The following is a 23,636-nucleotide window of genomic DNA, read 5'->3' as shown; positions in this document are numbered from 1 at the left end:
GATTCTGGGACAAGCATTGACTAGAGTGGCCACGTTCAGCTCCGGTTCCCGTGTGTGAGCCGTTTCGCGCCGCAGACTTGTGCTGTGTGGCAGAGGGGAACGCGATCATTCCTTCCTCTTTACTACTAGTTTTAACATGAATTAACATCTCATGCCAATCGCTCAATCAGTGTTTCACTCGTGTCAACAAAACTGTAAACAAAATGTCAAGCATGTCATTACCTCAGGCAAGTCATCAGTGTCCACAGCTCGTCAGTTCACCAGAGAAATTAAGTCTAGAAAAGAGCATTTTGCAAAATATTACTCTATTTTTGATGAATGAAGGAATGAAGCATAGCACTTTATTGTGTATTGCTATACCCCCCCAAGCGCTTTGCAATCATATGGAGGGTCTCTTCTCAACCACCACCAGTGTGCAGCATCCACTTGGATGATGTGACAGCAGCCACAGCACAACGGCGCCAGTGTGCTCACCACACACTAGCTACAGGTGGAGAGGAGAGAGAGTCATAGAGCCAATCAAGTGGATGGGGATTATTAGGAGGCCATGATAGATAGGTGCCAGTGGAGGCAATTTGGCCAGGACACCGGGGTTACACCCCTTCTCTTTACAATGAGTGTCATGGGATTTTTAATGACCACAGAAATCAGGACCTCGGTTTAACGTCTCATCCAAAAGACGGTGCTTTTTGACAGTATAGTGTCCCCGTCACTATACCGGGGCATTGGGACCCACACAGACTGCAGGGTGAGCACTCCCTTCTGGCCTCACTAACACCGCTTCCAGCAGCAACTTAGTTTTCCCAGGAGGTCTCCCATCCAGGTACTGACCAGGCTCAGCCCTGCTTAGCTTCGTGGCCAACCAATCTTGGGCTGCAGGGTAATATGGCTGTGGTATTTGTTATATTTTACTTTACCTGTTAGTCTTAATTATTTAATGTATGTTTAAATTAATCTATTATGAAATATGTTATGACAGCCTCTGTGTAGCCTAATTGAATATATTTTAACAAATAAAAATGTTATAATTTAGATTTATTTTAGCTTCATTTAAAAACTACATTATGTGCAATTTACCTGTTTGCATACGGGTCAATATCACTGTAGGGTGCCTTTTGGTGTCCTGTACATAAATAACTCATTTGCCATGATAACTTAACATACAAATGACTGTGAAAGGGTGTGTTATATTAGGCTAAGTTTTATATTCATAACAAAAGCATTACTTGGCTCTTTAGATACATTTTCTAGATTTTTTTTAGTTTTGTATAAGAGGATGCTTGTCCTGGGCCATTCTCTCCAGCTGTTGCCAGGTATAACCCATCTTTGTGGTGTCATCTTCAAGGTCACGCCGCCAGGTTTTTCTTGGACGGCCTCTGCACTTTCCCTGAGGGTTCCACTTCAGTGCCTGCCTGGTGATTTGTGTTGAGGTTTGCGCAAGGTATGGCCTATCCAGCCCCATCTCCTCTTCCTGATTTCTTCCTCAGTAGGAAGTTGGCAGGTTCTCTCCCAAAGGTTGGCATTACTGATGGTGTCAGGCCAGCGGATCTGGAGGATCCTTCTCTGGCAGCTGTTGATGAAGGTCTGGATTTTCCTGAGGGTGGTCTTTGTCGTCCTCCAGGTCTCTGCTCCATACAGAAAGACTTGCATCCTTGGTAAGCTGCCCTCCATTGATAACCCTGCAGGACATGCCATCGTAGGAGTTCCTGATTAGGTTGACCATTTTTGTTGGAATGCCGTAAATAAGGTGCTTCCAGAGGGTCTCTCGATCCACGCTATCGAATGCTTTTTCATAGTCGACGAAATTGATGTCCAACGGCGAGTTCCATTCCAGTGACTGCTCAACTATGATGCGAAGCGTTGTTTATCTCTTTTATCAGCACAGATTGCATTTACACTTCTTGTTGGAATTTTCAGTGTGAACACACCACTCACATTTCAGCAGCTCCAAACTATATTATATATTCACACTGTACAATGAAAGAGATTCAAACATTTCTTTAATACTACAACTACAAAGTTGTTCTTGTTAAGGCACCTTCAGAATATCACATAAATCATTATAAAGAAAATGGAGATGGATTTGATTCCAATTAGCAACTCCAAATCAAGCTTAAATATAAACACACAACACATACAATTTTTTTTTTAATGCACATACGGCAGTGAAGCTTTATATGATATTAAAGATTAAACTGTAAACAATTATCAATTTTCATACTGAAAGATATACAGATAAACTCCAAAATATTACCTGGTAATGTGTAATAAAGTTACTCTCATTTTGACACAGAAAACACAGAGTTACATCATTTGCATGACATTTATAACACTTTTCATATAGTTTTTATTCATTTCTCACTCTCAGATCACCAGGAAAATGATCGTTCTGCATGTCGATCAAAGGAGGCAGGCACAGAGTATCTTTTATCTTAGTTTTAATGAATGCAGTGGTCATTAAGGGCTCCATATTTACAAGCACACACACAAACTGTGTCTCTCAGCGTGGAGAACGTCGAGGTTTGAATCTGTCCCAGCCAGCTCTGTCCTTCCAGCTGTCCTCTGGGAGCAGTGGGTCCTTCAGTCTGTCTGGAAGTGGCAGGGCTTTCACCTTCTCCTCAAAGGGCCAGGGCTGCAGACAACGGCGGATGAGTCTCCTGCAAAGGCACCTCAGTGGCAGCGGCCACGTTTCTTGCTCCTCTAGCCTGCTGTAGAGCTCCAGCAGGGGCTGATGTGTAGAGGCCTGGTCCAGCACGGGCAATTGTGAGCGAGAGAAGAGGGGAGGAACGACCGGAGAGCAGATCCTGGCCAGATCCAACAGCACTTCAGCTTTAGCTAAAACATCAGCCACCTCGGCAGCATCTAAAGCTTCCCGGAGAGCTTCAGTGAGACGTGTGAATATCAACTGCTGACCCGTCCAGTAGGAGGTACTGTGGTGAGAGCAGACGAAGGAAGCGCCATGCTGGAGGAGAAGCGCAGTCAGGGGAAACAGCAAGTCGAAGTTCTCCAGACTGCTGTAGGTTAGTGAATGTTCCCACACTTCCCCGTCGGTAGCGTTCAAGCAGCAGCTGGGATCGGCTCCGTGGCTGATCAGAAGATGTGCCACCCGGGTACAGAAGTGCCCGATCTCCTTCGCATCCTCCGCGCTGCTGTCCAGAGCCTCCTTCACCAGGAACGTGAGCGAGGACATGGGGGTCTCCCCATCATGTGTGGTGGCGTTCACATCTGCACCTGCAAGGGATTACAAAAACACGATTATAGCATTAACAATAAGCAATAAAAAAATTTTTTTTTAAAATGCCTTTAAAGAAACATGTAAAATGTAAAAAAAAAAAATAGCTGTTAAAAAATTAAAAACACAATGAATAAAAATTAATTAAACATATCAAATAAAATAATTACTGTGTGTGTCAAATCAATTTTAATATAAATTACAGATATAATTTCTAACATTTTATATTAAATTATATATATTATATTAAGTAATTAAAAAATAATGTGTAACTTTTTATAAAAATTATTCCTCCCCACAAAATATAAAAATATAATTTAAATGAATATATGTCTATATATATATATATATATATATGAAAATATATGTTCATATTTATATATGAAATTATACAAATTAAACTTCTTTCAACATTGCAATTATAACTATATAAAATCTTTGTTTAATATTTGAAAGAAATGCCATCTTCCATGGTGAAACCATTTTTAAAACACCTATTAATCAAAATTTCTGAATAAACTTTTCTCTAGCAATGTCCGAGCTGATGTTTTACATGCACAGTGAAGCACCTCTGTCTAGAAGCAGCTGTATATTGTCCACATTATTGACTGTGAGTCCATCACTGCTGGCCAGAGCATGAAGCAGTGCAGTTTTTCCTGTGAAAGCAAGCATGTGTAGCATATAATAAGAAACCATTCTATTATAACGTTCTATTTTATTAGTTAATTTAGCTGAAATACCGTTCTTGTCTTTTGCATTCACATCAGCACCCAAATCCAGAAGCACACGCAGACACAGCAGCTTATCCACCTCCTCGCTGGCCAAATCAAGAGGGCTGCTTTCATGAATCTATTGCACAGACAAAAAAGCATCTCAAATTAAATGCCTGTAATATATAAAATAGACATAAAATGTAGAAAATGTCTGTATTCAAAATAAAACAAAAAAATGACAAAGAATAAAAATCAATCAAATTGAAAATTTATAATTATTACATTTAAATAATTACATAAATTCTCACCCTGTCCCTCTTTTCGATTTCAGCTCCGTGAGATATCAGCATCTGCACCATGTCTGGCTTGTTCCTCAACACGGCGATGTGTAAGGGGTTGTAGTACGATACAGGGTCTGGATCCATAAGAAAAGGGTCTGATTACGTTTCCATGATTATAATGAGGTTTATCAGAATCACACAAACATCCACAAACCTTCAAAGTTGAGATCAGCTCCGTAACGCAGAAGCACCTGTGCCACGCTGACCAACCCGAGATCAGCCACTCGAAACAGAGAATAACTGATTCCCTCCATGAAGACGGGAGACTGAGACTCTCTGTCCAGCAGCTCCACAAGAGCCCCAGAGAGGCTTTCTTCATCATCTTGCCTGTCAAATGCAGGATGTCAAAATGCAGTTCATACAATTCATCCTTGCAGTCTTTAAAACGCAGGTGGTTTGCTGACCTGCGCTGGTTTTCTCCTTCTAATCCCAGGACACACATCACAGCATCCACCAGCGGCTGGTACTCGTACACGATCCTCCTGAAGCCGTGCAGGAAAGGCATAGTCCGTTCCCTTTGTGCCACGATCTCCTCACGCTGTAAAACAGCACAGACACATGTCAACCACACACAAATCATGTTGTCAGACAGCAAAACATAACATACATAACATTACACAATTTTATACAACACAGATCAATCTGCTTGTGGCAATTAAACACTGTTATAAATTCTTATGGAGCAAATATGGTATGTAGTAGTAAAGTATAAATAAATATATAGTAAGGCTATAGTTACAGGTGCATCTCAACAAATTTGAATATCGTGAAAAAGTTAATTTTTTTATTAACTTAAATTTCAAATTTAATTTTTCACTTATTTCAAAAAGTGAAACTTTCATATATTCTAGATTCATTATATATATTATGTAAAGTAAAACACTTCAAAAGTTTTTTGTTTTAATTTTGATGATTAGAGCTTACAGCTCATGAAAGTCAAAAATCAGTCTCTCAAAATATTAGAATATTTACATTTGAGCTTCATTAAATGACCATCACTACAGTATAAATTCCGGGTATCTCTTGTTCTTTGAAGCCACGATAATGGGGAAGACTGCTGACTTGGCAATGATCCAGAAGACGAACATTGACGCCCTCCACAAAGAGGGTAAGTCACAGAAGGTCATTACTGAAAGGAGTGGCTGTTTACAGAGTGCTGTATCAAAGCATATTAAATGCCAAGTTGACTGGAAGGAAGAATTTGGGTAAGAAAAGGTGCACAAGCAACAGGGATGACCGCAAGCTTGAGAATACTGTCAAGCAAAGCTGATTCAAACACTTGGGAGAGCTTCACAAGGAGTGGACTGAAGCTGGAGTCAGTGCATCAAGAGTCTCCACGCTCAGACGTCTTCAGGAAAAGGGCGACCAAGCCACTTCTGAAACAGAAACTACGTCAGAAGCATCTTACCTGGGCTGTGGAGAAAAAGAACTGGACTGTTGCTCAGTGGCCCAAAGTCCTCTTTTCAGATAAAAGTACATTTTGCATTTCATTTGGAAATCGATGTCTGGAGTCTGTAGGAAGACTGGAGAGGCACAAAACCCAAGCTGCTTGAAGTCCAGTATGAAGTTTCCACAGTTAGTGATGACTTGGGGTGCCGTGACGTCTGCTGGTGTTGGTCTATTGTGTTTTATCAAGTCCAAAGTCAATGCAGCCATCTACCAGGAGATTTTGGAGCACTTTATGCTTCCATCTGCTGACAAGCTTTATGAAGATGCTGATTTGCTTTTCCAGCAGGACTTTAGCACCTGCCCACTGAGCCAAAACCACTTCCAAGTGATTTGCTGACCATGATATCACTGTGCTTGATTGGCCAGCCAACATGCCTGACCTGAACCCCATAAGGAAACTATGGGATATGTTCAAGAGAAAGATGAGAAACAGTCGATCCAACAATACAGACGAGCTGAAGGCTCAATAGTGCCTCAGCAGTGCCACAGGCTGATCGCTGCCACACCTCACTGATGCTGGAGTTTGTGCTAAAGGAGCCCCGACCAAGTATTGAGTGCATAAATGAACATACTTTAAAGAACTTGAACTTTTTTTTTATTGATCTTAAGAAATATTCTAATATTTTGAGATACTGATTTGTGACTTTCATGAGCTGTAAGCTCTAGGGCTGTCGCGATTCGTCGATTTTAGTCGATTTTTAAAATCGTCGACTTCATTTTGCTCGTGTCGACTAACTGGCAAAATACCGGAAGTGACGCATTTCACAGACGAGAATATTTTCCAAGGCTGCGTGATATATTAAACCCATTTAAAAATCATAATTAAGCATAACTGTGAATTCACAAACGCTATGATTTAAATAATTATATGCGATGCAGTTCTAACACAGTATGTGCGCTTTAATTATTTCATGCGTGTAGATTAAGCACGTGCATCTCTCAGCTCCACAGAAACTGTTATCATTCACATGTGGAGCGACTCAAACTCATCTCTGCATGTTGTTGTGAGTTTGGGTTTATTATAACGTTCATCCGGGAACGCAGCGTGTGCCATTTCATCAGATTTGTAAAGTAAATCATTTATAAATCCACACAAACACAGGATAATACATCGCGATTTCAAAATAAAAGCTCAAACCCTCCCTCTGAGTTTACACGGTTTGATGTCCAAATCATTTAATTACAGTGGCTAGAGCATTTCTGTCCTAAAGAAATGGCCAAATATTAAGTGGACATTTGAATTAAAAGGATTAGATGCTCCCGCAGGCCGGTGTTGTTATGCGTAATGTTCATTAGCTCTATTGTTTATAATATGTGTTTTAACAGTTTTGTTCAGTAAAACCATATGATTTCTTGCTTTTGATACTTTATTTGAACTAATTATTATTGCATCATTGCTATATGTATTTTAAGTCATTTTAAAAGCTATTGTTCACTTACATCTAATTTTATTACCACAAAAAATCTATATATTATAATTATAGGGCCCTATGAAATCTGTTTTATTTCCCAAAAAGTTTTTTTTCCATTTTAATTTTTCTATACTCTGTTTTAATGGTTTTAATTAAATTATATTAATCAAAAAGCCTGTCTAATTAATTGAGTTTTACAGTTTTATCTGTACCTAATTCTGTTTTCCATTATTTTCTGGATTCCATTTTAATGTTTCCATTAAAGTTTAATAATCATTGGCATCTCCAATTAATTGATTTTATATAAAAAAAAAGTTTGTTTGTTTTTTCTTTCTTTTTTTTCAGAAATACTGCACATTTACATTTTTCACCTAAATAAAATCTGGTAAATACTCCTTTAAAAGGTGTTTTTTGATTATAATTTTACTAGAAGACGTGGATATGTTGTCATTCTTACTCTATAATACTGGACTTTGATTTCAGTGATTTGGACTGAGATGGACACTTACTTCTTGCACTCTGTTGCACTTTTGCTTTAAAACAGGATTTCATAGAAATATGGATTTCATTTGGTTTAGTAAAAAATTCTTAAGTAAAATTGTTGATTTTTTGTGGGAAATTAATCGTTTAGATTAATCGATAAATTAGTCGATAGATTAATCAAAATAAAAATAGTCATTATTGGCAGCCCTAATAAACTCTAATCAAAATTAAAACAAAACACTTTTGGAATGTTTTACTTTACATGTAACGAATCTAGAATATATGAACGTTTAACTTTTTGAAATAAGTTACAATTAACTTTTTCACGATATTCTAATTTTTTTGAGATGCACCTGTTTAAGAAACAATCATTGAATCCTCTTTTAAGTTTTGAAATAATGCACATTATTAGAGACCACACCTCTGAAAGAGTGGTATAATCACATGAATGAAAATATAACACCTTATAAGATGTATTTAAAATTATAACGTCGGAATTAGCAGAAAATAAACATATGAAGCAGATTTATTCATTTTGTTCTTGTTTTATGTGGGACCTTTACTTGCCTGCAAGCTGTCTACCGCTTTCTTGATTCATGTGTAATCAAAGCTCCAGGAAATCTTTTTAACATAAATATACTTAATAATTTGCGTTTTATTATTATTCCTTTAGCTTACCCACTGTAGAACCGGAAGTAGTTCCTCCCACATATAGTGAAAGTAAAGTTTTTCAAAATAAAAGCACACGCAGAAACATGGGCTTATGAATTAATGAATGTTCATTTCAAAATAAAAGCCTTTACATATTAAAAACAGCAACGAGATTTAGTCTTTCATATGAATAAAGTCGCAAGTCACCAAAAATCATATTTACAATCAAAAATACTTAAGATATATTAAAGAAATATTGCAAACTGTATTAACACAGGGTAAAGTTTAATAATATTATTCACTTGAGGAGGCCTATTCATATTCAAATTTGAATTACAACTAGGTTTTCATCAAACATGTGCTTCAATCTTTAAAAGTGAAAAATATACATCCAAAAAACATGACAACAAAACATGAGGGAAAACAGAAAGACCAAATGTAGCTTAATTCAGCTAGCGCGATTAAATTTATTGAGTTCAACAAGGCATAAATACAGTAGTGTTATTGTGCAAGCCAACGCAACTTCAGTGACACGCAGACTCAACGTTCTCATTCTCACACACTCACTAAGGTGAACAAAGTATTATATTAATATCTCCTCTCTTAAGTTGCACTTTTATGACCACAAAGCACTAGTGAATTCCACAAACAAGCGCCACGTCCCACAAAACTAAAAACAGAAACATCAGCCCTAAAACAAAGATAAGACACAAGTTCTTTCATGGTCCACGTGATTTAGTTCAGACTCAAAACACTACAGTCATCTTGACATTTACAGTAGGGGTTTCATTGCACATGATTCAAGCCAGCCTGCACGGAAGATGCTGTTGCCAAGGTAGCGAAAGCTTGGAGTTGCCGTGGTTACTTCTGCTCTCGTCTCCAGATGATCACCATTCCGGTGGTGTCAGAGGAGGCCAGCAGGCTTTCGTCGCAGTTGAAGCTCACATCCAGGACGGGCCCGCTGTGGCCCTGCAGCTTGTTAACAATGGCCTTAGTGTTGCGTTCAACGTCGAAAAAGTAAACGCACGCATCCTCACTGCCGGTAACTGCATAAGGGAAAGAACAAGATTCACTTACTTTGGCTTTGTTCCAAAACATAGTGAGCTGCCTACATAGGCAACATCCTAACTGAAAAGGAACCTCATAAGTGATTGTGATGTGCCATTCAAACAGAAAATGTATTGATCAAAAGTTTGTCATTAACATGATGCTAACGATCGTGATTGCAGCATCTTTTTAAAAACTTAAATTCAACAATTTATAACGCATCTAAAATGTAAAAATATATGATCTACTCCACTTTCCTGCAGCGCTGCAGTTTTAAATTTATGTTCTTTTAATTCAGTTACGAGGTCATGCTGTGACGTTTCGATCTGCTGTTGGTCACACGGTTTCACGTGATGCAAATTCACAGGTCAGAGTTCACCGAGCTTGAACTTTGGCATTCAGCAAAATGTCAAACTTTTTGCACGAACTTGCATTTCCGGTCTGACACATTTGCACAAATGAATGGAAGTCAATGGAACGAAAAGTGCCCCTTTAGAATGAATTCTGAAGGATCTTGTGACACTGAAGTAATGATGCTGAAAATTTAGCATTGCATCACAGGAACAAACTACATTTTAAAATATATAAATAGAAAACACTTATCATTTGACCATATTATAGTTTTACTGTATTTTTGATCAAATAAATCAGCCTGAGCATAAGTGTCTTCTTTCAAAAACATTTAAAAATCATGCCAATCCAAACTTTTGAATAGTAGTGAATATATAACACACAAAACAGACAGAAATTGCCCGTAATATGATGATGACTGTGGTCTTACCAACACAGGCTCCCTGTCTGAAGGACATGAGAGGACAGAAGATGCTGTGCAGCGGTTGGGATCCGTGTTGAATGGGGAAACACCTCTTCAGCTGTAGAGTCCCCTCATTATCCACGACCCTGTCGACACCAGTTCCGCACTGATCAATAATCATCTCAGTCAAGAGAAAGTAACAATCTGAGTTGCTGTAAGTGCATTCTAACCTGTAGAGCTGTAGTTTGTTGACGCAGGCGTTGACGAGCAGCGACGGATCCCGTGCCTCTCGACTGATCCACGAGCGGGCTGAGATGCTGGAGATAGGGCTGCCCTCATTCACCACCAGTCTCTTAGCTTTGGTCAGTTTTCCTGTAGAAAAAGAACCTCAGCTTTACAACATAGTAACTATAATCTCATTTATATTATGTTGTCCTGATTTTCCACTCATGCTTTACGCAAGAAAATATCTCTGTACTGTACCTGTGGCCATGTCAAAGAGGAAGGAGAAAATGCTTCCTCGGTCATCACCAGCCCACAGGATTCTCCCCGGAGCATCAAACGAGAGAGAAAGCACTCGACCGGTGAGTTTACTGGAGCCTCCTTTCACTTTCTTCCCAGTGGAGATGTTCACCACCTGCAGGTGGTGTTTACTGTTGCCAACCTGGGGACAGCCAATCAAGGACACATTTGATGCATCATATCAACTGAAAACACTTCACAGCAAAATCATCATGCAGGATTCAGGGTAGGGAATGTGTAACATTTTTCACAATTTAAATAACTAGAAAATTAAACATCTGTAGCTCTCTTTTTGGTCTTGGTTAAAGCTGCAATCAGTCATTTTAGTTTATAATGCAGCATTGTATAAAAGCAAATATTTAGATTACAGATGCCAATGAGTGAATATCATTTTTAAATATTTTTTCAGAAGTAAAATTAATCTCTGTTGGGGTATTTATTAACCCTGAAAAGCCTGACATAAGAAATAACTATCAAATTATTTATTTAGACAAAATCTAAAAAAAAAAAAAAACAAGTTTGCATGTGTTTGCAGGTTTTTATGGCTCATAGTATGATATAGTTTTTCAGTGGTCCAAATCAATCAAAATATGCAATTATAATTTTATATATGATATTCATATGGCCAAAAAGTAAGATGGCATTCTGATGTAAATCTAATGTAAATCATAATAGAATAGCAGACTAATATAAAATGCATATAAATATCACTTGCCACTCTATATCTCCCAATATTTTCCTATTGTAACATGATTTTTAAATGTTTTATGACCAATGCTCTGTAGTTTCAAAACATTTAATGCAATGCAATACAATGATTAAAAGAAACAAATAAACCTTCCTTAAAATCCTGATGCATCAATTTTAAAATAATTTTTAACTCACATTTTATGACAATTTTTCTAAAAACAGATGCATGGGTAATCAAGTAAACATAACAACCATACAAAAGTTATTCTTCAATTTATTTTGTGTTCACAATGCATGTTATAAATTAATCAAACTCATAGCACCTCCTGAGATTGTCTGAATTTAGCTGGAGTGTTCACATACAACACAAAATTGCTTTAAAATCCACAGAAAAAAGTATAAGAGATATAATCAAACCATCAATTGCATTTCTTGTCAAATGTCATTCAGATATATTTTATAGGTCCACCACAGTGGTTGGTGGGTAAGTAAAATTTCCCATCACTGCACACAAATTACTCTTTTTGGCTGGTGGCGCATGTTAATTTCACACCCTAATAGGATTACTGAAAGGGCTGATGGTATTTGTTACAGCAGTCAGCACAGTGTTTCATCAGCATAAACAATTCCATACTCTGTCACCTTGAATAATCCCATTCTAACTTTATATTCACCAAAAAATTCTCAGTGGCTCAGCAGTTTTCAAAATATGACAATAATAAAAAAAAATTATTGAGCAGCAAATCAGCATAGTACATTGATTTCTGAAGGATTGTGTGATGCTGAAGACTGGAGTAATGATGCTGAAAATTCAGTTTTGCATCACAGGAATAAATTACATTTGGACTCACCACAGTCAGGTTGTTGTTCATGGGCTGAAAAGTGCAGCACAGCAGCTCACTGCCCTCTGGGTCGGCCACCTCTCGGATGCAGCGTCCATCCTCTGTGTTCCAGATGCGCAGAGTGCCGTCTTTTGACGTGGACACAATGATGTCATTGCTGAGCGACCAGGCGAAGTCAGTCACGGGACCAGCATGTCCCTTTAGTGTCACCTTTACAGTTGGTGGAGGCGGGGACAACGTCATGATTGACAATGTCCCATCCAACGAGCAGCAGGCAAGGAGGTGTTTATCATCATTGGCAAACTGTAATCGAGGAACTGAGGAGATAAAATAGTAAAAGTTTAAAATGAGAGGGTAAAACAACAGTTCAGAGCCAGGACTGACGTGCATGCACTGAAGCAGGCTAGTGGTAATGCAACTGCACAGGAAAAGGATTAAAAGCACTTCTTGGTTAAAATGCTGGTCTTGATGAAGCACTCATCTAAATACGGTTGTGTCTAAGGTGCAGGTTAGATGTATACCAAAGTATTTTTTTCAGTTTGGCTGATAAGTGAAAGTGAAAAATGAAAGTGACGTGAAACGTGGCCAAGTATGGTGTCCCATACTCGGATTTGTGCTCTGCATTTAACCCATCCAAGTGCATGGCAGCCTTTTGTTTTCTTTGCTGTGGTGCCCGGGGAGCAATTAGGGTTCGGCTTACCCAAAGGCACCTCGGATGTGGTTACTGAAGATGGAAAATAGCACTAAAGTGTCAAGACTTTTATATAGAAAAATGTGTATATATACAGGTGCTGGTCATAAAATTAGAATATCATGAAAAAGTTGATTTCAGTAATACCATTCAAAAAGTGAAACTTGTATATTAGATTCATTCATTACACACAGACTGATATATTTCAAATGTTTATTTCCTTTAATTTTGACGATTATAACTGACAACTAATGAAAGTCCCAAATTCAGTATCTCAGAAAATTAGAATATTGTGAAAATGTTCAATATTGAAGACCCCTGGTGCCACACTCTAATCAGCTAATTAACTCAAAACACCTGCAAAAGCCTTTAAATGGTCTCTCAGTCTAGTTCTGTAGGCTACACAATCATGGGGAAGACTGCTGACTTGACAGTTGTCCAAAAGACGACCATTGACACCTTGCACAAGGAGGGCAAGACACAAAAGGTCATTGCTAAAGAGGCTGGCTGTTCACAGAGCTCTGTGTCCAAGCATATTAATAGAGGGGCGAAGGGAAGGACAAGATGTGGTAGAAAAAAAGTGTACAAGCAATAAGGATAACCGCACCCTGGAGAGGATTGTGAAAAAAAAAAAAACATTCAAAATGTGGGGGAGATTCACAAAGAGTGGACTGCAGCTGGAGTCAGTGCTTCAAGAACCACCACGCACAGACGTATGCAAGACATGGGTTTCAGCTGTCGCATTCCTTGTGTCAAGCCACTCTTGAACAAGAGACAGTGTCAGAAGCGTCTTGACTGGACTGCTGCTGAGTGGTCCAAAGTTATGTTCTCTGATGAAAGTCAATTTTGCATTTCCTTTGGAAATCAAGGTCCCAGAGTCTGGAGGAAGAGAGGAGAGGCACATAATCCACGTTGCTTGAGGTCCAGTGTAAAGTTTCCACAGTCATTGATGGTTTGGGGTGCCATGTCATCTGCTGGTGTTGGTCCATTGTGTTTTCTGAGGTCCAAGGTCAACGCAGCCGTCTACCAGGAAGTTTTAGAGCACTTCATGCTTCCTGCTGCTGACCAACTTTATGGAGATGCAGATTTCATTTTCCAACAGGACTTGGCACCTGCACACACTGCCAAAGCTACCAGTACCTGGTTTAAGGAGCATGGTGTCCCTGTTCTTGATTGGCCAGCAAACTCGCCTGACCTTAACCCCATAGAAAAGCTATGGGGTATTGTGAAGAGGAAGATGCAATACGCCAGACCCAACAATTCAGAAGAGCTGAAGGCCACTATCAGAGCAACATGGGCTCTCTTAACACCTGAGCAGTGCCACAGACTGATCGACTCCATGCCACGCCACATTGCTGCAGCAATCCAGGCCAAAGGAGCCCCAACTAAATATTGAGTGCTGTACATGCTCATACTTTTCATGTTCATACTTTTCAGTTGGCCAACATTTCTAAAAATCATTTTTTTTGTATTGGTCTTAATTGATATTCTAATTTTCTGAGATACTGAATTTGGGACTTTCATTAGTTGTCAGTTATAATCATCAAAATTAAAGGAAATAAACATTTGAAATATATCAGTCTGTGTACTGTGTAATGAATGAATCTAATATACAAGTTTCACTTTTTGAATGGTATTACTGAAATAAATCAACTTTTTCATGATATTCTAATTTTATGACCAGCACCTGTATGTATGCATGTATGTATGTATATATATATATATATATATATATATATATATATATATATATATATATATATATATATATACACACACACACACACACACACTCACTGGCCACTTTATTAGGTACACCTTGCTAGTACTGGGTTGGACCCCCTTTTGCCTTCAGAACTGCTTTAATACTTCGTGGCATAGATTCAACAAGGTGTTGGAAACATTCCTCAGAGATTTTGGTCCATATTGACATGATAGCATCACACAGTTGCTGCAGATTTGTCGGCTGCACATCCATGATGAGAATCTCCCGTTCCACCACATCCCAAAGGTGCTCTATTGGATTGAGATCTGGTGACTGTGGAGGCCATTTGAGTAAAGTGAACTCATTGTCATGTTCAAGAAACCAGTCTGAGATGATTTGAGCTTTGTGACATGATGCATTATCGTGCTGGAAGTAGCCATCAGAAGATGGGTACACTGTAGTCATAAAGGGATGGACATGGTCAGCAACAATACTCAGGTAGGCTGTGGCATTTAAACAATGCTCAATTGGTACTAAGGGGCCCAAAGTGTGCCAAGAAAATATCCCCCACACCATTACACCACCACCACCAGCCTGAACCGTTGAGACAAGGCAGGATGGATCCATGTAGGGTTGTAACGGTATGAGATTTTCACGGTATGATAATCGTCTCAGAAAATATCACGGTTTCACGGTATATATTAAACAATAATTCTTATCAGTAACAATGACTCTTAAAAGAATAAGAACAAGTTATTTGAGTGAACAAATCCTTTATTGCAACAAACTTGAAATCATTTTAATGAAAGTAAGCCTCTCTTCTGAGGAAAAAAACAAAAACAATTACAAAATAAAGCCATAAGCCTTATGTATATCTATATCACACTTTAACATTTTAATTCATGTTTTAAAATGTTATGAAATGAAAATTTGAAAACAACTTATTTTTAGCAAAGTGTTGCACAACAGAGGTATCCTAAGGTAAGACATGGACAAACATGATATTCCTTAAAAATAATGTTTAAATAAATGAATTATTATAAAGAATATTATTATTGTTGTCATAACTTTTAAGTATATTGTACAATGCTAATTTATTTCTGTCAGGACTTCAAGTTAAATTGAACTTTTATTTTGACGGGTTGTAGCAGACCTTTGAGTTTAGTGTATTTGACAATGTTTTTTCTGAAATAAAACTGGCTTTCTCTTAAGCCAAGAACACGCTACACGATTGTGAGGCCGATTATGAATGGAATTTATTACTCGCAGCTGATTGTGCCCAGTCGGACCGGGTCTGTTCCAGTTGGGCTCGGTCGCTGTTTGCAGTCGGCAGAAAAATCACATAGTGTGTGGTGTCTAAAGATTATAATCTTAGAATTCAAGGAACCAGTCGTTGCCAGTCGTTTTCACAAAGATTTTTTTAAACATGTTTAATATTTGCAACTGACACCCGTGATTGTATGTGGTTATGCAGTGGAGATGTGTTCACTGTCAAACATCATTCAGCATTCATTTTGTAATTTATTTTTTCTTGATTAAGGGAACTGAAAAGACAAATGCGTCTACTCAAGCAATAATTCCAAAAAGAAAGAAGCATCAGACTTATAATGCAAAACATATTCAAGACGCATTGCTATGGTGTTTATTTGGAAAACCAACATAGCAGGAAAGCTAATGTTTTATGTTATATTAAGCACAAACTTAGAAAGTCAAACAAACCTTAACGTCTCAATAGGGAAAAGCACCGGTGTTCCCCGCGTTCGTGTTTTTTTGTTTTTTATATCCAAAGTTTTCCAATACTGCAAATTTAAACTTTTTTTCTGCGGGGGATGGAGATTAGATACAATCTCTATAATTTCAGCAGAGTGAAGCAGCCAAAATAAATTGCATATGCGTGGGTGAGATTATTATATATTTTTTTTTCATTATTTGTTTTTAAACCGTAGATATGCACGTTTACAGTATGATGTACGTTCAAACCGTGATAGACCGTCAACCCTAGATCCTAGATGCTTTCATGTTCTTTACGCCAAATTCTGACCCTACCATCTGAATGTTGCAGCAGAAATCGAGACTCATCAGACCAGGCAACGTTTTTCCAATCTTCTATTGTCCAATTTTGGTGAGCCTGTGTGAATTGTAGCCTCCGTTTCCTGTTCTTAGCTGACAGGAGCGGCACCCGGTGTGGTCTTTTTGTACACAACTGCCACTCAATGGATATTTTCTCTTTTTCGGACCATTCTCTGTAAACCCTAGAGATGGTTGTGTGTGAAAATTCCAGTAGATCAGCAATTTTTGAAATACTCAGACCAGCCCGTCTGGCACCAACAACCCTTCCACATTCAAAGTCACTTAAATCCCCTTTCTTCCCCCTTTATTCTGATGCTCGGTTTGAACTTCTGCAAGTCGTCTTCACCACATCTAGATGCCTAAATGCATTGAGTTGCTGCCATGTGATTGGCTGATTAGCAATTTGTGTTACTCAGCAATTGAACAGGTGTACCTAATAAAGTGGCCGGTGAGTGTGTGTGTGTGTGTGTCTGTGTGTGTGTATATATATATATATATATATATATATATATATATATATATATATATATATACACACACATATTACCATAATAGGATTCAGATCTCAACAGTGACTACGTTTGCATGGATATCAATACTCCGATTTTAATATGATTAAGACAATACTCTTATTAAACATCTACCATGTAAACAGAGATTTTTGATTACCTTAATCCAGCTAAAGTCACAACCGACGTAAACACAAATCGAATTAAGACATGTGGAATATTCCTATTTTAATCGCATTATTGAAGTGCAGTACAGACATGTAAACACCTTATACAAACTATTACCATCGTCTAGGACTTTTCGCCGCATTTTGCGACCGGATACACACATGGCAGTGATCAACTGTTTGACGGCAAATACACTGTATGCACGTAAAAATAATTAACTGCACTTGAAGCTTTCATAATATTAAAAATTAAACACTCAAAACTGTATATGGCATATGGCATACTTATAAACTATGTTTATAAGTAAAATTCTGGAGGGGACATCGGATTGCGTCGTGTGATGACGTAATGACGAATGCCATTAATCAATCTATGTACTATAACATGTAAAACGGGAACATGAAAGATTATTCTAAAAGCAACTCATGTAAACACCTTAATCATAATATTGTCTTATTCAGAATAAGGTAAATAATTTGATTACTGATGTCCATGTAAACGTAGTCAGTGTAAGCTTTTCACTCGCATTTGTGACTAAAAATAGATGTGTACAAACTGTAAAATGTATTTATGAGCATGGGTGTCAAAGTTCCCGTGGGTTCTTTAATGACATTTTAAAAAAGGAAAAAAGGAAGCAGTCGCTGTCTAAAGTATAAATCTAAAAATCAATAAATCTAGTATAGACTAGAGTCATTTTTGTTGGTCACCATCCTTAGTCGTGTCATTAACAGTTCACTCACCAGCTGAGTCGACATGCTGGTCAAAGATGTGGTGCATGCCGGCAAAGGCGTAGTTCTCACTGAGGGTGGTGTCACCTGCCATGGCCCGACTGGCTTCTGCCACCGAGGTGGGCACCAGACTACCTGGAGGCCTAGCACATAAGATAAAACCAAAGAATTATTCATACAGTGCAGTCACACAGTGCAAAACACGGTAAAAACAACCAGCATCATATTTGCTTAATGAAATCCAATACTTGTTTCTTACAAATTTTGGGATGCTGATTCAACAAATAGTACCCGTTTTTGTTTAAGCATGTCACACGTTCTCACAAAACATTATGCATTTCATAACATTTGTCAGATGAAGAAGTTAGTGAGCTTTACCTTTCATCATACACCGCCCTGTTCATCTGGGCTTGCAGCTGGTATGAACCACGACTTACTGATCTCCGGTGGCCTCTGGCACCCTGAGCCCTGGGATCCTCCTCGAAGTCCTGATTGAAAGACAGAAAAGATGATAAAAACGACCACGAAAAGAGAAAAGCAGGCAGTAATGAAGGATGATTTTAGAGTTTAGCACTTCAGCAACATAAAGCCCATCATGCTCGCAAACTACATGTACTGCAGCTCTCACACAACGCAATGACCTGGATCTGGATTGCTATTTATATCAAGGACTATATAGATGTTCTATCTTGCCCTCTGTCTGTGTTTTTGTGGGGCATATTTCAGCCCAGAACTCCTTATCCGCATTTCTCAAACCCTTTTCCCTGTTTCTGAATGCACCTAACCTCCATGCGATCCAGTGTGGTGCGGGAACTGCGCACACTGCTGGCTCTGAAGCTGCTCTGCTCTGACAGAGGCCCGTAACGCAGGGCGAGCAACTGACTGCGCAGACGCAGATACTGCCTGCGCAGCCCCGGCTCAAAGCCACACTTGGCATTCTCGCGGAGCAGTTGGCTGCGCCGGCGGATGTACTGCGTACGGAACTGGGGGAACGTAGGTGTGCGGTAAGCATTGTACCTGAGGAAAAAAACAAAAAGAGCCAGAAAGACAGAAAATAAAGAATAATATAACACATGATTAGGCTCTACACATGTCAAAAACATACATATAAATACATGGAGTCCTGCTCCAATGACAATCATGTACACACCTTGCATCCACTGCCAGCACCTGCTGCCAAACAGCAGCCATGAGGTCCACAAACACAGAGCGATGCAGGAAACACAAGAGCTGCAAGAGACACAAATACACTCTTATAGAAATTAAATAAATTAATAAAAACTCATATGTATGTATATATATATAACAACAAAAGCTGTCAAAACATTATTTGTATCATTCCGTTCAGTTGAGATATGATACAAGTTTTCATAAAATAACACTAATAACCCTAAATATAAACAATAAATGCAATTAACAATTTAATTTAAAGGTTTTCAAACTTTTTGAAGTTAAGGACCCCCAAATACGGGGATTCCCTTATGAGAGACTCTATAAATATAATAAATATGTATTTATAAATATGAAGGCAGTTGCATATTTTATGTGCAAAATCCATTTATATAGTGTAAGGAAACTATTCTGTTATATTATTGAGAGTAAAGTAAATTGAATAATTGTTTCCAAAATGAAATATTTGGCTTTTGCCAAATTTTACTAAAACAAAATGTTATCTGGAAAGGTTTACGTTTAATTAACTTGACAACGTTCATAAAATTATTTTTAGAAAAAAAATGATATATACACACACACATATATATATATATATATATATATATATATATATATATATATATGTGTGTGTGTGTGTGTGTGTGTGTGTGTGTATAAACACATTTATGAGAAAAAAAATATAGCAATTAATGTCTTGATTTCTTTGGAAAGCAGAATGAAATTACTAAATTTAATGAATGCAAACGTAAAAAATGCGTTAAACATATTTTATTAATACCTTAAATGCACACATGAACAGTCCTAAAACATATTTTGTAAACAAATAAACCAAAAAAATCTTATACAAATAGTACAAGCATCCAACACACTAGCACAATGCAACATGACTAACGTAAGCACAATTTTATAAAAAATATATAATAACAAAATGATTCATATTTATGCACAGCATAAACAAATCGTTTATTTTTGACGCATTGGCCACAGTTAGCAGAGATGCTAACAACAACAGCCTTTACACACCGATTAACAGTCCTCCTAAAACATCGTGTCAGTCAGCCTGTGGCTATAATATTTCGCTAATAACAATTTCTGAATGGGTTAAACTTACTGAAACGTAATGTCATGTATCATTTTGTATCTAAAGGACACCTACCGTGCGAGACGCTCACCGGTTCATTCTGTCTGAAGGGACACGTGATCACGTGACCGACCCGCCCTTCAAACAGCTGATCTGCATATCATTGCAGCGCGTGAAATCAAGACTGTCCGATGATTTGTTTGATGTTGAAAATGGACAGGCACGAAAATTGATGTTTGCATGTATAAATATTCAAATTAAATATGTAACTAAAAATTTAAAGCAGGGATTCCATTATTTTCTAAATCAGATTTAGCCTAGAGTATTTTAAATATTTATATTATTAACACTTTTTTTATTTGATGTGATTTGTGCCAGGTTCAGATACTCTAAACATTTTGCTTTGTGCATGTCAATACAATTCTTAGTCACTTCTTCACTACATGTAAATAATGAAGATACAACACTGTCTTGGTAAAACTAACATAATTCATCAGAAGTGGTATCAGAGACTTGTAACCTGCAGATCGCCCCAAAATTTCAAACTGGAATATCAACATTTCAGATCTCAAAAATTAGCAAGTACATCTGTGTTGAGGGAAAGGCTGGGAGTGAACTATTGATCTGTGTTCAGCAAAATTAAAGGATTAACTGTACAAAAGCTACATACCCATCCATGATTTCACCTGAGCTCAGCAGAAGCCCATGGCAGGACAGTACAGAGGCACAGCTGACGGGGCTCTTTGCTTGTTCCTGATGCTCTTTCCCGAAGGGGGCCTGTACATGTCATTCAGTGGCCGGGGCCATAAATGAGGGTCGCGCCAGTGCCTCAGCAGCTTATTCTAAAAGGACTCAAGGACTTTGGAGCGCAGACAAAATGCCTGGAACAAAAGGTAGATATTGAAGCAAAGCATGAAATATGCAGATTTTTTTTAATGATTTCATATGATATGCAAAACTGCCATGATAATAATATTAGTAGATTAGACCAAGCATGCAAAAAGTAATGTCCTGAATGTTTTAACGTTTAACAGGTAACAAGGCGGACAAGAAATCAACCACCAAGGTAAAAATTTCCCACAGCAGACCCACTGCACATACTAGAAAGTTACACATGCATAATTCATAAAGCCTGCTCAATATCAGTCACTGTCAGCATTGGCTAATGTTCTGGCAGGGTTCTCTCAAATGTATGGAAAAGTGTTCTAACATTAATAGAACATTCGTTGTCTGGGCTTTAATATCTTTTGCAAAACATCAGCACAAAAAAAAAAAAAAATCTGAAATGTTTTATTAAACGTTACTACTTGTTTCAGGATGTTCAGAGAACATTCAAAAGTAATTTATTTATTTTTCCCTGTAGCAACCTCAGAGTCCTAAGGAGCAGCCGAAGAAAGGTGATCAGAAAGGAGACGATGCCAAAAAGCAAGGAGGTAAATACTGGCAAGAGCATAGAAGACACGAGTGAAAAAAGGCATTTTAGATGCACGAAATACAAGCAAAAATAACACCGCAAATATCTGAAATGTAAAATGCTTTTTATGGCTTATGAAAGTAAATGTTTGACTCACAAATAAAGATTTGATTGATTACAATAGAATGAAGTGTCAAACGATATTTAGTGTGTGGGAGAAACACTATACGTTATCTTGACACAAATGAGAGAGAAGATTGCACATTTCTTGCTCTCAAGGACAAGTGGATTTAATTGCACTTGCTGTATGTTTCCAGTCAAGATATCTGTCTCTGTGTCTTCCCCTCGCAGGACAGCCGACGGGAGAGAAGCAATAATTTCCAGGCCTTCGTGAAGCTGGCTCTGGAGACTCTCCTGGGCTCTTGTCGACGCAAGCATGGGGGCCCCTGGGGTAGGCAGGGCTAAGGTTTGCTCCTCCCATCCCCCAGCCAATCACCAGCATCCATCTGACCGTCGCTAGACAGAGCTTGGCCTGCACCGCTGTAGTCTGTGCCTTCTGTACCTCCTCACATGGGTCTCACGTTTGAATAACACTGGTGATTTGCTCATTTGAAGTTGGGCCAATATAAAGACTCCAGAGACTCTGTGACCCCGCCCTCATCTGTTCATTTGACTCCGCCCATGTCAACTGTGCTGTACATAAATGAACTGCTTTAAAAATAAACATGATTTCATACACTTGCCATAATTTAAAATTGACTGATTTTTAAACCAAATTATTTATTTATTTACACACACAATCCTATTCAAAATGTGTGGCCATTAAGATTTTTAAATGTTTTTGAAAGTAGTCTCATGCTCATTAAGGCTTCATTATTTTGATTACAACAATATTTCATAATATAATAATTTAATATTAATATCGCAATTTATATTATAATTTAATATTATTATTTATCATTTGTATTATAATTTAAAATAACCGTGTTCAATTTTTATAAATTTAAAAATGTCATTTATTCCTGTCATGGCCAGGCTGAATTTTCAGCATCATTACAGTTTTCAGTGTCACATGATCTTCCAATCATTCAAATACATTGATTTGCTGCTCAAGAAGCATTTCGAATTATTATCAATGTTTTAAAAAAAAAAAAGTTGTTTCCTTTTGAGGGGGAAATCTTATGAAAATCATACTTTTTTGAGGAGTCTTTGATAAATATGAAGTCAAAAACAACAGCATTTATTAAGTTGAAATCTTTTGTTACATTTTATTATAAATGTCTTTAGTGTCACTTTTGATCAGTTTAATGCATCCTGGTGTGAATATTGATCAAAGACTGTGAAAATTACAAAACACTTTTTTTATAAGATGTACACTAATAAATAATTTGCAACAAAACCAGGAGCATGTACTTCAAGTTCAATTATAATTTTATGCTGTTTGACATTTATTCAAACAATCTCAACTCCTCATGCAATCAATATTATACCTACATAATTCTATAACAAAAGACATGTAGCCTCTTGCTTTGGCCTACAATAACATTTGCCTTATAAAATAAATATATATTTGCCCATGTGATCCAACATCTGGCCTAGTAGACAACAGAGAGAAATAGGTGTAGTGTAACCATGCATTAGAGACAGCGCTCAGGGAATATAAAGCATGTATGTAATACTGTTTTTAGGCTGAGGCAGCAAACCCATAGGATGTATTTGTGGCAGAGAACAAGTGTTTTAGGAGGTGCATGTACTAGATCAGGGATTTTGTTGGTTCTGGAAATAAAGCATATTAAATGCACTCCAGTATTTTACCATATACAGTGCTTCTGCTTTATGGAATGTCAGAAAGCAGAATGTCATTTTTCTCTTGACTTAACCACATCAGACAGATTGTGAGTGTGTGATCATATATGCAGAGCCACATATGCAGAGCCATAAACCTGTCAGATTGAGCATTT

General features: G+C 37.8%; 2 protein-coding genes across 4 annotated transcripts; both read right to left on the bottom strand.

The window, feature by feature from the left end:
* Positions 1 to 1,187: 1,187 nt before the first annotated feature.
* LOC306849377 (ankyrin repeat and SOCS box protein 6-like) lies at positions 1,188 to 8,367 on the bottom strand (the record flags this gene model as incomplete). 2 transcript variants are annotated; one of them, XM_079384342.1, is made up of 7 exons in its annotated part: positions 1,188 to 3,231; positions 3,802 to 3,888; positions 3,973 to 4,081; positions 4,254 to 4,360; positions 4,441 to 4,613; positions 4,691 to 4,824; positions 8,198 to 8,367. In XM_079384342.1, 6 exons carry the CDS (start codon positions 4,789 to 4,791, stop codon positions 2,501 to 2,503), a joined length of 1,308 nt encoding a protein of 435 aa, XP_079240468.1. In that variant the 3' UTR covers positions 1,188 to 2,500. The 2 variants fall into 2 exon arrangements, with proteins under 2 accessions (XP_079240468.1, XP_079240467.1); XM_079384341.1 differs by having other exon boundaries at positions 1,983 to 3,231; positions 8,309 to 8,341.
* Positions 8,368 to 8,393: 26 nt separating this feature from the next.
* On the bottom strand, positions 8,394 to 20,391 carry LOC306849050 (WD repeat-containing protein 13-like). Of its 2 annotated transcripts, XM_079383906.1 has the most exons (10): positions 20,337 to 20,391; positions 19,158 to 19,237; positions 18,793 to 19,024; positions 18,386 to 18,495; positions 18,020 to 18,150; positions 12,146 to 12,453; positions 10,566 to 10,746; positions 10,313 to 10,454; positions 10,110 to 10,228; positions 8,394 to 9,327 (listed from the first exon to the last, which is right to left on the bottom strand). In XM_079383906.1, the coding sequence occupies exons 2-10, from the start codon at positions 19,196 to 19,198 to the stop codon at positions 9,143 to 9,145; spliced, it is 1,449 nt and encodes a 482-aa protein (XP_079240032.1). In that variant the 5' UTR covers positions 19,199 to 19,237; positions 20,337 to 20,391; the 3' UTR covers positions 8,394 to 9,142. The 2 variants fall into 2 exon arrangements, with proteins under 2 accessions (XP_079240032.1, XP_079240031.1); XM_079383905.1 differs by having other exon boundaries at positions 18,793 to 19,237; positions 20,337 to 20,366.
* Between the last annotated feature and the right edge of the window lie 3,245 nt (positions 20,392 to 23,636).

Source organism: Barbus barbus (assembly GCF_936440315.1).
Source record: "Barbus barbus genome assembly, chromosome: 29".
Taxonomy (NCBI): Eukaryota; Metazoa; Chordata; class Actinopteri; order Cypriniformes; family Cyprinidae; genus Barbus; species Barbus barbus.
Note: the sequence above shows the minus strand (reverse complement) of the source record. Positions and strands in the feature narration are given on the sequence as shown.